At 36.0% G+C, this 16,810-nt stretch overlaps 2 protein-coding genes and 1 pseudogene across 2 annotated transcripts; 2 read left to right on the top strand and 1 right to left on the bottom strand.

Annotated features, from left to right (window-relative positions):
• Positions 1-9: 9 nt before the first annotated feature.
• On the top strand, positions 10-3,580 carry LOC146906057 (uncharacterized; the record flags this gene model as incomplete). Its single annotated transcript, XM_085728721.1, has 1 exon — positions 10-3,580. A coding segment is annotated over one exon (927 nt), but the record flags the coding sequence as incomplete, so codon positions are not given.
• An 8,525-nt stretch (positions 3,581-12,105) lies between these two features.
• On the bottom strand, positions 12,106-13,064 carry LOC146906056 (B3 domain-containing protein Os02g0598200-like). The gene is made up of 2 exons (XM_085728720.1): positions 13,059-13,064; positions 12,106-12,789 (listed from the first exon to the last, which is right to left on the bottom strand). The coding sequence occupies exons 1-2, from the start codon at positions 13,062-13,064 to the stop codon at positions 12,121-12,123; spliced, it is 675 nt and encodes a 224-aa protein (XP_085584846.1). The 3' UTR covers positions 12,106-12,120.
• Positions 13,065-13,114: 50 nt separating this feature from the next.
• LOC146906055 (B3 domain-containing protein At2g16210-like) lies at positions 13,115-13,849 on the top strand (annotated as a pseudogene).
• Positions 13,850-16,810: the final 2,961 nt, after the last annotated feature.

Here is a 16,810-nt window from a genome sequence, read left to right as displayed (position 1 = left end):
TGAAAACTTTTTCTCATTAAAAAAAAATATATCGAAGGACTTAAACAAGTTTTTGTTGTAAACATTGTAGATATAACTACTAGGAGTATTAAGAAGTATAGCTTCCAAAGCCAAGATCTGGAAAGCTTGAGGAGTTTAGGAGATGTCATCCCTAATCCAGCAGGTTTTCAGGCTCATCATGGGAAGTTGCTCAAGATTCTCAACACAAAGTTCGACGAAGGGATCCTCAAGACTCTGGTCCAATTCTATGATCCTCGCCTCCACTGCTTCACCTTCCCGGACTACCAGCTTGTCCCCACCCTAGAAGAATATTCCTATTTGGTCGGTCTACCCATACTTGATATAGTACCTTTCAGTGGTCTCGAGGGGGCCCCTAAGGCATCAGATATTGCAAAAGCCCTTCACCTCAAGATATCCGACATAACTGATAACCTCACTACCAAAGGGAAAGAGAAAATCCAGGGGCTAACTTCCAAATTCCTAATCAGTAAAGCCAACATTTTTGCTGCATCAAAGAATACCCTTGCTTTCGAGTCCATCCTAGCCTTGCTCATCTATGGCCTTGTGCTTTTCCCCAACGTTAATGGTTTTGTCGATGCTAATGCCATCCAAATTTTCCTCACCAAAAACCCTGTCCCTACTCTCCTTGCTGATACTTACCACTCCATCCACCATAGAACCGATAAGCAGGGCGGAACCATCCTTTGCTGTGCACCTTTACTCTATAGGTGGTACATCTCACACTTACCTCAATTCTACCTCTCCAAAGAAAAAGCTATATACTCAGAGAAAATCATGTCCCTTGCTCCAGCCGATGTAGTTTGGTACAACCCAGCTTACGACACCGGAACCATCATTGACTCATGTGGAGACTTCGGTAATGTGCCTCTCCTCGGTATTCATGGGGGAATCAGCTACAACCCTATCCTAGCTTGACGACAGTTCGGGTATCCTATGAAAGAAAAGCCTTGCAACATTGCACTAGAGGGCACATTCTATCTTAACCTCACCGATAGCAAAGGTATGAGAGACCAGTTCGTGAAAGCTTGGCGTACCATCCGCAGGAAAAACAGCAATCAATTAGGGGACAAGTCAGACCTCACTTATGAAACCTATACCCAATGGGTAATCGATAGAGCTGCTGAGTATATGATGCCTTACCCTATACCGAGGTACTTGTCCTCAACCACTCTAACAATACCTTTACCCCTACCCCTTAGTACCCAAGAAAAGTACCAAGAGAAAATGGCTGACTTAAACCGTGTGTGTACCACTTGGAAAAGGAAGTACGAGGAAGCTATGTCTGAAGTAGGGGATAAAGATGTGGAAATACTGCAGCTCAAGCATGAGCTCCTTAACAAAGAGCGACAATTGATCGAGAAAAATGCTCAGATCCAAGCCCAAAGTGCGACGCTTGCGCAATTTATCAGCAAGAAGGAGTGCATGGATTTCTTCGCAGGGGCGCACCCAGATTTTGAGGAGTAGTCTACTACAAGAGCTCAAGAGTTTCCCACCTGTTTCACCACTTTATGTTATTTTCTAGCTTTTTGTGATGTACTTTGGAGTCCATCCCTTGGCTCAGTTTTGTTAGAAGGGAATTATCTTATAATACCTTAATTGCTCAATGAATTTTTCAATTATGATGTTTACAAATTTGCTTTTATAAGTCCTTCGATAAAAAAAAAAAAAAGGTGTCTATTTTTGCATAAGCATCATGCATCATTTTGCATATCATAGTCTCGATTCCGAGTCTCACAAGATTTCTTTTCCATAAAAGGGTCAACCCGTTTCACAAAGTGGTCCGACTGTCCTCGTCCAAAGTCAACTCACACCTACAACACTCGTGCAAACAAAAAGAGTGAACATATCAGTCTGAACAAGAGATCACAACACTCCAGGCCGATTCAGAGAGACTGAGCACGCTGGTGGTTTCACTGGTAGCTTCGCAAAATCAGCCGCAGTTCCAGCAAGGGCCCGAACGCCAACATCAACAACAGCCTCGACAACAGGATCCAAAGATGCAGTTTGATCCAATCCCAATGACGTATGCGGAGCTGCTTCCCATCTTGCTCATGAAGAACCTTGTCAAAACTAGAAAGCCTCCTCGAGTTCCCAACGAGTTGCCGGTTGGGTATCAACCTGACCTCTCCTGTGCCTTTCATCAAGGAGCACCCGGCCATGACATCGAGCACTATCTATCTTTGAAGATTGAAGTCCAGAAGCTGATTGAAGCCAATATATTGCTCTTCGAAGATTGAATTCGGACTTGCAAGCCACATTTGGGTCGTTTTTGATGTTTCTTCTACTACTTATCTGTTTAAATAATGCGTTGGTTTGTTGTTTGCTGCTTTTAAAAAAAAAACCTTTCGTTCTGCCCGAGACGAAAGTGAACTGATGTAGGGCTTTTTGCTTTAAGCATTTTCATCATTAATAAAAAGGTCGTTTTGATCCCGACTTTGTTTTTTATTTTGTGCTTTGTTCTGGAAAAATGGTAATACAAAAAACCAAAAAATATAATCATTCTCAAATATCTGCATAATCATAACTTACACTTGTCAAAATCAATAATCAAATCATGCATTAATAAACCCGTTGAACACATTAACCATGTACTCTCTTCCAACTTTGAGTTCCCTGTGTCCGAAGCTGAAGTAGGGAAGGATGAGGAGACTCCCAATGAGATCTCTCACATACTGGGGGCATCTTAGACGTCAAAGCTGCAAACAAAAATCAAGAACATTGTTCAGAAGATGGCAGTCACTCACGAAGACTGGCATGAGATGTTACCGTTGCCTCGCACGGATATCGTACTTCAGTACACATTTCAACAGGGGCAACCCCCCCTCCTTCCCCAATATACAACATGGAGGTCGTACTTCCCGTGGAGGTTGAAGTCCCGTCAATAGGAGTTCTGCTAAAGTCCAAGCTTGATCGAGTTTAAACGCATGACGACCTTGTACAAATATATCAAAAGAGGTTTAAAACAAGCTTCTAACAAAAAGGTTCGTCCCCATGAATTTCAAGAACGGAACTTTGTACTACTCTCCAACCAGACTCCAGGGGCAAGTGGATGCCTAATTATGAAGGTTCTTGTGCAAAAACTTTTACAACTATGGATGATGACAAACTTGCACGTCCAATGAATACCGGTGCAGTCGAGAAATACTCTGTCAAAAATAAAAGCTCGGTAAGTCGCAAATCTTAAAAAGCGACTTAGGCAAAAATGAGCGTCTCGGTGGACTGAAAACCCGAAAGGGCGGTCCAGGCAAAAATTAGAGACATGAACAAAAATGATTATCCTGATAGATTGAAACCCAAAAGGGCAATCTATGCAAAAGTTAAGGATCATGACAGGTAACTGCATCAGTCAGCACAGTCCACTTGGGGCATCCAGTCGTCAAAAGAACCTCTGATTCGAAGCATGTGCAGATCAAAGACTCGGAACTAGGGCATTCAAAGTTGTCAGGGAGTATAACGGTTATCGTGTTCAATGTACCCTTCCCATATATTTACCATTTTCCAAATTTTTCAAAGATCCGTGGGGCCACGCCGTTGGCAGGTCACCACTCTATTCATCAAATTTGAGCCTGTGCCCATTTACTTGGAACTCTCATTTATTCTATTCACAAAAAATTCTTCTATTTTTGATGGCAATACTTGAAGCAAAATTTTCAAAATACAAAATTTTTTTTTTTACATCTTTTGAAAAATGTGAACAACAAACACACTCTCTTTGAACTCGTGACTAGTTGAAGTGTACATCAACATCCGCCTCGAGAACGGTTACATTCCAGAAGAGAAACATGGCTAAGCACAATGAAGAGGACCTCTGCTTCGAGCAAAGATGCTTTCACAGTCAAAAAAAATATACAAAAAAAATAATACAAAAAAAATCAATGCTCGCTAAGTTGAAAACCTGAAAAGGCGGCTTAGGCAATAGAGAGCGTCCTGGTGGACTGAAAACCCGAAAGGGCTGTCCAGGCAAAAATTAGGGGCACAAAAAAGGAATATATTCCCGGTGGACTGAAAACCTGAAAGGGCGGTCCAGGCAAAAGTTAGGGATTTTCAAAACAAAAAATGACTGCTAAAGCATGCCAAGGGAAAAGCACTCTGCGTCGGTTTACAAATGGCGACTTCTTCCAGACTTTTGGTTAAACAATGGGCTCTCTCCCCAGGAAGCATCAGTTGCTACCTTGTGCCGGATTTTACACCGTCAACGGCTTGATTTGTTCACAATAACATCATCTCCAAGGAAGTTTGCCAAGTGTTTGTACTGCGACGTCAGTCCGTCTCCCATCTTACCCGTCTTTTCTCGTTTCATCGAGTTACCCGTCACGTACAGTTTATACGGTCATACAAGCTACATCCATACATTCATTGCATTCTTACATTCATACAATCATGCAATCATACATAAATAATTTCACTTATTCATACATTCATACATATCATATATGCGATATCAATTCATACATGATTGCATTAGTCACCAAAATCTTGTTTCGGTCATGTCTTTTCAATTTGGTCTCTACTTATCATTGTGTCAAGCCGCAAGTTTCTACGCATGAACATCTGACATTTACCTTCTCATCATCAAAAGTGTCATCCCCAGTGTGTCTGGTCAAGAGATGTCACCCGTCAGTGTCAAGTGGCAAGTCCTAAACAACGGACAGCTTGAGTCCACCTTTATCTTGTTTCAAGTGGCAAGTCCTAAACAACGGACAGCTTGAGTCTACATTTTATCTTGTTTCAAGTGGCGAGTCCTAAACAACGGACAGCTTGAGTCTATCTTTATCTTGTTTCAAGTGGCGAGTCCTAAACAATGGACATCTTGAGTCTACCTTTTATCTTCTTTCAAGTGGCAAGTCCTAAACAACGGACAGCTTGAGTCTACATTTTATCTTGTTTCAAGTGGCGAGTCCTAAACAACGGACAGCTTGAGTCTACATTTTATCTTGTTTCAAATGGCGAGTCCTAAACAACGGACAGCTTGAGTCTGCCTTTATCTTATTTCAAGTGGCGAGTCATAAACAACGGACAGCTTGAGTCTACCTTTTATCTTGTTTCAAGTGGCGAGTCCTAAACAACGGACAGCTTGAATTTACCTTTATCTTGTTTCAAGTGGCGAGTCATAAACAACGGACAGCTTGAGTCTACCTTTTATCTTGTTTCAAGTGGCGAGTCCTAAACAACGGACAGCTTGAATTTACCTTTATCTTGTTTCGAGTGGCAAGTCCTAAACAACGGACAGCTTGAGTCTACATTTTATCCTGTTTCAAGTGGCAAGTCCTAAACAACGGACAGCTTGAGTCTACCTTTATCTTGTTTCAAGTGGCAAGTCCTAAACAACGGACAGCTTGAGTCTACATTTTATCTTGTTTCAAGTGGCGAGTCCTAAACAATGGACAGCTTGAGTCTACCTAACTTGTTTCAAGTGGCAAGTCCTAAACAACGGACAGCTTGAGTCTACATTTTATCTTGTTTCAAGTGGCAAGTCCTAAACAATGGACCGCTTGAGTTTACCTTCTATCACATCTTATTTTTCTCCAGTGTCATCCCCAGTGCGTCTGGTCAAGAGTTGTCACTAAAAAGTTTCCTTTCATTTGTCTTCATACCAAACCAATACGGTAGTAGACAACCTTTCCCCAGTGAAACTACATTCCCCCTAGCGGAGTCGGATCCCATTCTTCAACGAGTTTGGGTATCCCGTCGTTCATTCTCGTCTCAGTCAAGTCAACTTTGCCGTCCTGCATTCATACAAGCATTTCACGAGCATTCATAGCATCTTAGGTCCAAAATTGGTGTACTTTGTATTTAAGTCTCTTCGCTCCGATCGAATTAAAGATTCCATCTTCATATCTCCGGACGAAGAAACTTAAATAGGAGCATCTGTCATACCCCAATTTTTGACCTAAGGATCCTACATTCATACACTGACACGTGCCCTTCGTTCCTGATCGGCCTCTGACTTTTCAGTGAAGAATTCGGCATAGAGGTATTTTAAAATACCTCATTTTTTAATTCCGAGTCGGGCCCTCTTCTCTCAATTTTTATTTAATTTAATCTTTATTTCCATCTTTTATTTTAATTAATTAATTCTTTTTAATACTTATTTTAATTAGTCATTATTTCTTTTTATTCTTTATTATTTTTTTTTCATTTTTTTAATCTCATCCCTTTTTTATTTATTTTTAGTCTTTATCTCTTTTAGTCTGATTTTATTGTCCAAGTCCAAAAAGCTGTCCAAGTACAAACACAGCTATCACACGCCTCAAGCCATTCGAATCCAGTTTCCAAACCTCATCTGCAAGCAATTTTCCAGGAGCAGAATCCTCAATCCAGCACAAGTTTCTACTCCTGCATAAGAATCAAGATTAAAATGAACACTAAACATGACCATACTACTCTTGCAATCCTTCGGGGATGCTCAGTTATTAAATTATTTTTAGTTCTTCAAGAACAATATGATAAATCTATTTATTTTATTTGTGCAAACCTCTGAGGATGCATCGCTTTCTTCAGGAATTCATTAGAATAAAATTGAGATTTTACAGATCTAAATAATGAAAACATTTTTTTTAAGCAATCCTTCAAGGATGTATTCCCTTTTGAATAATATATAGTTCTTCATGAACTATATTATGAATGTGATCAATATCTTGTGCAATCCTTCTGGGATGCATTAAAATTAGATTAACTTACATGAAAATAAGATTTACTAATATAAATTGTTTCAACTAGAAATCATGATAAAACAACAAGTATGCAATACGAAATGAAGAATCAATATTACTCTCAGTTGATTACAGCGTGCTGATAACGTGTTATGAAAATATAGATTGATGAAGAGAAAGAGAGAAAAGTGAGAGAAAAAGTATTTCTTATGTATGTGTTTCTATTACAATGCATCCTATTTATCGGGAGATACAAGAGTATGGAAATAGGTTAATGGGCCAAATGTTTGGCCCAATGACTAATGGACATCCATTATAATATATTTATAACAAAAGTAATTGTCACATCATTGTATCAACATTAAAACTGAATTCGAAGACGAATTTGGAAACAAAGTCTGAAATAAAATGAAACTCCAATCTCTAGTGTTACTAATTAGAGCATCGACTCGATAAAGACTCCCAAAAGCGATAAACAAAACTGAGAAGGCTCAAACACCATCCTCTGAGACTCACTGCTACTAAGTTTCTTCTTCGTGCAACAATAGAGGGTGAAAATATACCCAACATAAGAGATGCATAAGCACATGTATAGATTCAGATAAAAGAACACATCAATTACGCTTAGGCATGTATGCATCATAGTCAGATAATATTCACATTTAAGCATATACGTTCATTTAATAAAATCAATAGGCATCAATTCAACATCCTATACTAACATGTAAGCATCAACAACGTTTAAGAATATTGATTGACTTTTAGCAAGTGTACTAAAACCATCGAAGTAATTAAATTTATAAGTTTGTATCCACAGGGACTGTTTTAATCTCAATTTAGCAATAAGGTTACTATCTTGGATGTGTAAATTATTTTGGTGCCCGAGGCAGTAGATTTGATTGCATAAAATTAAATAAACAGAAAATGAAGATAGTTTTGGAAAAGAGAAGGAGATCAGGTCCTTCAAATCCTCTGAGTTCTCCTAATTGGTATACTGCACTTATTTCTTATGAAAGATTCTCTAGTTTCACAATGGTTAACAAAATAGCCCTAATCAATCCCTTGACTTAGGACCCTCTTCTCAGACTATAGCCCCTAATTCCTTAGATGGTCTAATATTCATTGAAGGTTTAAAAGAACGTTAACTTAATATCACAAATAAACGATTATCCATTCCTAGACTAACCATGTTTAGTTGAACAATTCAATTAGGTCTAAGTTGAAAGCTAGGGTCAGTAGTCATTCATTCTCACGAAATCATGTTTATATTTTATCAGGATATAAAAAGCATTAAGAACAATTGAATTGAATAAAAACTAGATTGTCATTCACAACAAATAGAGTTTCACAGCAACATGTTTCAATTAGGGTTAAACAGAATAATCTCAGACCTAATATATAAGAGATTTAGCTACTCAGAATTGAGTTTACAAATAGCATAATCAATATAGGAATCAAAACATACATGAACTGATAGAAGGTGGAAGAAATCGCCCTCCTAGCCGACCCGTCTTTAGGTCTCAAAATTGCACTTTTGGCACTCCAAATCGTAATCCTTGTTTCTGGCACTGACTTCAACTTAAATAGGAAATATTTTATGCGCCCAAAATCGCGCCACACCTCATAAAATCGTGCCACGATTTTGCAAAATCGTGCCACGCCTCCAGAAATCGTTCCACGATTTCCATGGCAGAACCAAACCTTCATCCTGGTCACAAAATCGTGCCACGCCACATAAAATCGCGCCATGATTGCCTATTTTCAGCATCTCCAAATTTCTGCTTTTAACACCCCTGAATACCTCATATTGCCTCAGAACTCTATCAAAACGTCAAAATAAATCCTAAAAATTACCTAATGACAGCATGTCATCAAATATCAAGTAGACATTTAGCAAAATACAGATCATTCACACATAACCATATAGAAGCACATCATTAAATATCACATCTTTAAATAGTTACACATCTTTAAATAAAACATCTATTAATTACACATCTTCAAATAGACTTGTTGTAATGTATGCGATATCCCTAACTCGACTCTATATGCATGTCGTACCAGTTTGGATATCAGAGGTATGCTGTTGATTTACCCCTCATCTTTAAATCACATTTGCGTAACAATATTCTTTCTCTATCCTCTGGAATATTGAGTTTAAACTCTCCGAACTTCATCACTAAATTATGTTCGGGTATCATCGACCCAATCTTGAGTAATCTCTTCCCTCTCAGATACATGCTACCATACTTGATATTCTAGGATGGTACTTCGAATTAAAAGCAAAATCCTCTACATACAACATTCACATCCTTTTCCACATACGCAGCTCTCTTATGACTAAATTAGTGCTTCTAATTCATCCTTTGAAAACATTGAACCAATTAATTGGGTTATCATGCTAGCGGTGTCTCCGGTCACTTCTGGCTTAACGCGATAGAAATTTGTTCGTCATATTTTTACCACGTTCTCTTCGACTACTCTGATTTCCATTATCCCTGAATTTCGTGGTCTGAAGTACCCCTTAATTCGTCTCTTGAGATTTCTCGTTTAGAGTTCGCCTCTACTTACTGACGTTCCATGAGTAACTTTATACCACTGTCTTAGACTTCTATGTAATCTGTTTACTTCACTTTTAGTTAATTTTCCGCTGCGCAACTCTGATTTATCAACATATTTCATCTAATACACTAATTTATATCACCGGCGAGTCACTTCTAGATATCACATTTTTCCTTTAGACATATACTGTATACTTTTTTTTTCTTTCTCGCAAGGCGTCTCCCACAAATTCTTCCATATTCACATCATTCCTAAACTAATACATACTTGCCGGTTGATTCTTACGTCCACCTTATTCATTCTTGTCCGTAGCTGCATTCATACTTACGATCTCTTCTGAGAAAGCTTCAGCTCCCAAAAATTTAGTCCAGTCGATAAGGCCGCTCTTTTGGTTTTCAGAACAATTGCGTAAGAAAACTCATCAAATGAAATTATATAACTCCTTAGTACTTTACTACATTATTAACCCCTTCGTACTCGCGACGATCTTCCGTACGACGAAACCTCAATAATTCTCAAACCAAAATCCTGATTAATCCTTATTAACTTCTTGCGCGAAGAACATATTTGAATTATATACCTACGTATGCCCGGTCTCGTCCCTAATACATACTCATAATTCCTGACTCTTAGGCTGCACAACATCTTCACTTCCTGATTCATAAATTTGGCACTTATGTTTTGGGAGGTGCGGTTGATCTTACAGTTTAAGAATAAGACCAAGCGACTAAGGTTTCTCAATGACGTAACATAATAAAGGATACAAGCAAATATCTAGTAAAACTTAGAAACCTAAAGGTCTCAATATCATAGGCACCTCCCAAACAAAAATATAAAAATAGAATAAGACCAAACTAAAATAGAATCAAATCATAAAAACATAAATATAAAGAAATAAAAACAAAATTACGGAATCAAGGGGCTAGTAGACATCCTTGAAGAAGAAGAAAATGAATAATAATAATAATAATAATAATAATAATAATAATAATAATAATAATAATAATAATAATAATAATAATAATAATAATAAATGTGAAGGGTGTTGGACGAATGACGTACGGAAGGAGGAACATAGGGTTTGGGTACCATCTACGAAGGTATTTTTGTTTTATCTTTACCCAAATAAAAGAAAGAAGGAAGAAGGGTATAAGGAAGGGAAAGAAGAAAGAATAAGGATTTGAGTTTCATTGAAGTCAAAACTACATCGTTTTGGATCATATTAAAAAGAACGGAGAAATATGAAGCTCAAAACTAGATCATTCTGATATCTATTTTTAGTTAGAAAAGGCACAGGAGAATAAAGGAACCTAGATAAACCGTCATTTTGTCCGGTTTCCTTTATTCTCCAATGCTTTTTTGACTAAAAATAAATATCAAAATGATCTAGTTTTTAGCCACATACTTTTCTCCGTTCTTATTAATATGATCCAAAACGACGTAGTTTTGACTTCGATCAAACGCAAATCCTTATTCTTTCTTCTTTCCCTTCCCAATACCCTTCTTCCTTCCTTGTTTTCTTTGGGGTAAAGATAAAATAAAAATACCTTTGTAGATGCTACCAAAACCCTATGTTCCTCCTTCCATACGTCATTCCTCCATCACCCTTCACATTTATTATTACTGTTGTTGTTGTTGTTGTTGTTGTTGTTGTTGTTGTTGTCCTCATCATCATCATCATCTTCATCATCTTATTCTCCTTCAAGGATGTCTACCAGCCCCTTGATTCCATAATTTTGTTTTTATTTCTTTATGTTTATGGTTTAATGATTTGATTCTATTTTTGTTTTGTCTTATTCTATTTTTCTATTTTTGTTTGGGAGGTGCCTATGATATTGGGACCTTTAGGTTTCTAAGTTTTACTATATATTTGCTTGTATCCTTTATTATGTTACGTCATTGAAAAACCTTAGTTGTTTGGTCTTATTCTCTCTTACGACCATCTTCTGAAGTGAATTTGTCTAAAACGGTTTCCTTGCCTGTTTTAATGATTCATATCTCAAGATCATATTCGAAAATGAATTTCTCTGAAAAGGTTTCATTTTCAATGTATGATTCGTATCTCAAGATCATAAAACGGATAATGAAATTGTATCACAAAAATTGAGTCTGGAAGATATCTTGAGAGAGAATAACACAAAAGCGCTAAGGTTTCTTAATGTCATAACATAAAAAAGGCTACAAGAAAATATATAGTAAAACTTGATGGACCAGACTACTTCAAGAAAATACAATACCAATTTGAGGGGATATATTGTGAGTTTATATTGTTGATTAAGTTTTTTGCTTTTTGTTTAACAAACCCTTTATGCTTCCTGTTAATGCATCACGAGTTTGAGGAGAGGTGTTAGATAATAAGTTATTGTGTGTATGAACTTGGGATCTTTAGGTTTCTAAGTTAATAATCTAGTCCATCAAATTTTACTGTATATTTCAAAACAAACATATCAAGAAATGTAAAGGGTGATGGAGTAGTGGCGTATGGAAGGAGGAAACACAGGGTTTTGGTACACGAAGAAAATTTATTTTATCTTTACCCCTATGAAAAGAAGGAAGGAAGAAGGGTATCAGGAAGGGAAAGAAGGAAGAATAAGAACCGTCATTTTTTTGGGCTAAAAGCTAGATCGTTTTGATATTTATTTTTAGTCAAAAAAGAATGGGAGAATAAAGGAAACCGGATAAACCGTCATTTATTTCAATCTTTTAATATATATTTGCCAAAAAAATGACGGTTCTTATTCTTCCTTCTTTCCATATTCCCCATGAAGCTTAAGCTTACTAAATTTAAAAACTGAAATAACTGAAAACGTGACATCAGAAAGTTATGGTTACTAAATAATTTAGAATTAATGTACTAAAAGTTAATGAAAAAGAAAGAAATATTTTAACCTGAGTTTTCCTTGCTACAAGCCACCCAATCAACAATTGCTTTCTCGCCAGAAGTAGCTGATTTTGCTGGTCTTCCCCGCTTCTTAGGCTGGCCAGGCGTAACTTCGTTAACAGGCTTCTTGGTCTTTTTGCCGGTTGTTTGGGAGGGAACCGCAATAGTGACTGCATCAGCCATGACCTGCTCAGGAGAAGTAGACTCAACTCCAGCATTAGAAGTCTTTTCATTGGTATTTTCGAAAGGTACAGCTAATGGTGTTCTTATAGTGTCAAGCTTCCGAAATTTCTCAGAACCGCATTCAACACCGCCATTAGAAGCAGTGTTGACTTCTTCAACAGAATTCTTTGCAACCTTTGCCTTGTCTCCCTCTTGCTCAGTATGACCTTTTCCACATTTTCTAACAAAGTAAGAGCCCGCTTTCTCGCATAAGGTCTCACCATGAAATATTAAAACTTCAAACAACGATTCGCCATTGTACTTGAAAAAAAGGAGATCACCCTCTTTCAAAGAGTGATCATTCACAAATCCTTGCCAACTGTTTGTGAAGTAAACAGTGTCCTCTTTAGTTGTCAGCCATATATTCCACACAACTCCACTAGGACCTTTAAGGGTCACATTTTCAGGCAACTTTTTCTTTAAATTGGCTGAAAATGTTTTAGGAAGTGCCTGCAAATAAATGTATATAAACATTAATCAATAATCATCACAAGTACATAATTTAAACTAGTCAATTTTAATCTCCGTATTAACTTCCTTTTACTTTCCTTTAATCCTCAAAACTATGCTTGTTGGTAAATCCATGAACATGTTGTCTCAAAAGAAAAAACAACATATCTACAACAGTTCCGAAGCCATTATATATACACTATGAAGCAAGGAAACAACTATATCTGTTGTTTTTTCTTTTGAGACAACATGTTCATGGATTTACCAACAAGCATAGTTTTGAGGATTAAAGGAAAGTAAAAGGAAGTTAATACGAAGATTAAAAATGACTAGTGTAAATTATGTACTTGTGATGATTATTGATTAATGTTTATACATTTATTTGCAGGCACTTCCTAAAACATTTTCAGACAATTTAAAGAAAAAGTTGCCTGAAATGTGACCCTTAAAGGTCCTAGTGGAGTTGTGTGGAATATAGGGCTGACAACTAAAGAGGACACTGTTTACTTCACAAACGGTTGGCAAGGATTTGTGAATGACCACTCTTTGAAAGAGAGTGATCTCCTTTTTTTCAAGTACAATGGCGAATCATTGTTTGAAGATTTAATATTTCATGGTGAGACCTTATATATGCGAGAAAGCGGGCTCTTACTTTGTTAGAAAATGTGGAAAAGGTCATACTGAGCAAGAGGGAGACAAGGCAAAGGTTGCAAAGAATTCTGTTGAAGAAGTCAACACTGCTTCTAATGGCGGTGTTGAATGCGGTTCTGAGAAATTTCGGAAGCTTGACACTATAAGAACACCATTAGCTGTACCTTTCGAAAATACCAATGAAAAGACTTCTAATGCTGGAGTTGAGTCTACTTCCCCTGAGCAGGTCATGGCTGATGCAGTCACTATTGCGGTTCCCTCCCAAACAACCGGCAAAAAGACCAAGAAGCCTGTTAACGAAGTTACGCCTGGCCAGCCTAAGAAGCGGGGAAGACCAGCAAAATCAGCTACTTCTGGCGAGAAAGCAATTGTTGATTGGGTGGCTTGTAGCAAGGAAAACTCAGGTTAAAATATTTCTTTCTTTTTCATTAACTTTTAGTACATTAATTCTAAATTATTTAGTAACCATATAACTTTCTGATGTCACGTTTTCATTTATTTCTGATGTCACGTTGCCAAAAAAATTATTTCTCCTTCCATATTCCCCATGAAGCTTAAGCTTACTAAATTTAAAAAACACTGCTAATATCTTCCACCGTCACCAATTTGACCAATTTTGTACTTTAAATCAACTATTGTCCTGCCAAATTTCCCATATATCAGCACATACACGCCAGAGTATTTTTTTGATATAAAATAAAGTTTAATTCCGCTAGCTCTAGGGAACTGAAAGACAGAACATTTATTCAATTATATACACACTTAAATGTCTTCCCTAATGACACCAAAAATAATTATCGTAAAAATAAAGTATGACTATTATGTTTTAAATTGTGTTACCTGTATAAGCCTAGCTCTTTTGGAAGGTCGAGATGGAGAATTTGGTTGAGCATCTTCTGATTGTTGGTCGTCCTCCACCTCAAAAGCAATGCTATTTATTTCTTGCTTCTCACAACTAGAATTCATCTCACCTACATTTTTATCAAAAACCACAGCATTTGAAAACTGTGAGTCACCAGGAAATCTCTTATTAATCTAAAAATTCAAATTATTAGTATAAACATGCATGCAATTTGTTTCATTAATCACTCCTAATGATTTGTTTCCATAAGTCCTTGCATCACAACAAATGGATCCCAAGAAACTAGTTGATATTGCACAACCATTTTAGTTACATTTTTCTTAGAAAAAAACTTTTTTACTTGTGTTTTGATTCATAGATGATGAATATAACTACCTACTTTGCTACTTGTATTTAGACCATTTTCAGAAAGTAGTGAATTTGTATTAATCTTAAAAGATTCAGTAACAAGATCAAAAAGCAGAAAAATAATTAAACAATTAGATAGTGTATATTTATTAACAATATTATGAAGATTAGTTAACCTATTTACCTATATCACAATTACTAACATTAAATTTTTCTATTTGATAGAACGAGCTGCCCTTAGCACTATATTCAACTTATTCAAGATAACACAAGTGGAGAGCTCCTAATTTATTGTGTAAGTATGGAACTTGATTAAGCTAATTATTAACAATGTAAAAATATGAAGAAAATAAATAGGTCATATCATATGTAACCAACCATTTCACACTTATGTCACGAAGAGGAAAGTAAAAAATCGGGAGAAGGGCCATAAAATTGAAGGGAATCAAAATCAACACAAATACACTTCACCAAAATATATTTGCAGCATTGGTAAAAAAAGATAATGCCTAAGATATGATAAGCTACATATTAAAAAAATACGAAAATTGTAACAATTTTTTTTATTGTTACAACCAACCAATTGTTTTTTGATTTTTTTAATCATTCATTTTTAAATAAAGAACACACACACATATATGTTTCAATAAATCATGCATAATTGTCATCGTGAGCTTAACTCAGTTGGTAAGGATAATGCATAATGTATGCAAGGTCTGGGGTTCGAACTCCGACCACCACCCAAAAAAAAATCTACGAAACAAACAAATAATCATTAAAAACATAGATAATTGATAAAATAAGTTTTCATTAAAAAAACATACACATAGATAATTGATAAAATAAGTTTTCATTAAAAAAACATACTTTGCGAATGAATTCTCTTATGTAGCCACAACATTCGCACACTAATCTCTGGAAAACCTGATGTATGACAAGGTCAGAGATGTTAGTAATAGTTAGATCAAGATCAGACTATTAAGATTTTAAACTCAAAATTTTGTCAAAAATAAAATATGACTTGAAATATGGAAAATCCAAACATGATCCGAACGGATCCAACATCATGTCAATTCGTAATATTCATACCGATTAATATGGTGGGATAAGGCAAGAAATTCTTTTTGACTAAATTTGAGGAATGAACTAAAATGAAATCGATGAAAAGGAAAACTAAGTTTTTGATCTTTGAAATTGAGAATGGTATGTGATTGAAGAAGAAATGAGTTGAAAATTATTGCATATGATGTATATGGGCAGAATGACAAAGGGAACACTGCCACTATTTGAGAATATAACCAATAAAAAACACAAGTACCAATCATACGCCTCCACATATACAAAAAATAGATAAACTAAATCTACAAAATAAACAAATAATCATTCATCACATAGATAATTGATAAAATAAGTTGTCATTAAAAAACATACTTACAGGAATGAATTCTCATTTAGAGCCACAACTTTCGCACACTGATCTCTGAAAACCTGAAGTTGAAATAAAAATATAAAATAAAATCATAAATATCAAGAAAAAAATGATTAAGATTACAAGGAAAAATAACTCTGTTTAATTCATAGATATTTGAGCAATCAAATATTCACAAAGTCAGAGATGTCAGTAATAGTTAGATCGAGATCAAATTATTAAGATATTGAACTCAAAATTTTGACTTTTTTCAAAAATAAAATATGCATTGAAATATGAACATGCAAATGCGATTTGAACAGATCCAACATCAGTGAATTTGTAAGTGCATAATAAACATACCGATTAATATGTTGGCTAAAGAAAGAACTTATTTTTGACTAAATTTGAGGAATGAGCTTAGAATGCAATGGATGAAAAAGAAAAATATGTTTTTTATCTCTGCAATTGAGAATGGTATGTGATTGAAGAAGAAATGAGTTAAAAATTATTACATACCTTATATATGGCCAGAATGACCGAGAGCACACTGTCACTATATGAAAAAATAACCAATAGAAAAAACACAAGTACCAGTCATACGTCTCCACGTATCCAAAAGTGGACCCCCCGACCCGCGTCTGTCACAATAGTGTCGCTAGGATACATGGTCAAAATTTTACCCTTGTAATAGTGTTTTTTTTATTTTTAAGAATCCTTGTAAAAGTGATGTTGAGTATTGACTATAGTTT

This window comes from Medicago sativa, chromosome 7, assembly GCF_051527215.1.
Source record: "Medicago sativa cultivar Bolivia chromosome 7, Bolivia_mono, whole genome shotgun sequence".
Lineage (NCBI taxonomy): Eukaryota > Viridiplantae > Streptophyta > Magnoliopsida > Fabales > Fabaceae > Medicago > Medicago sativa.
Note: the sequence above shows the minus strand (reverse complement) of the source record. Positions and strands in the feature narration are given on the sequence as shown.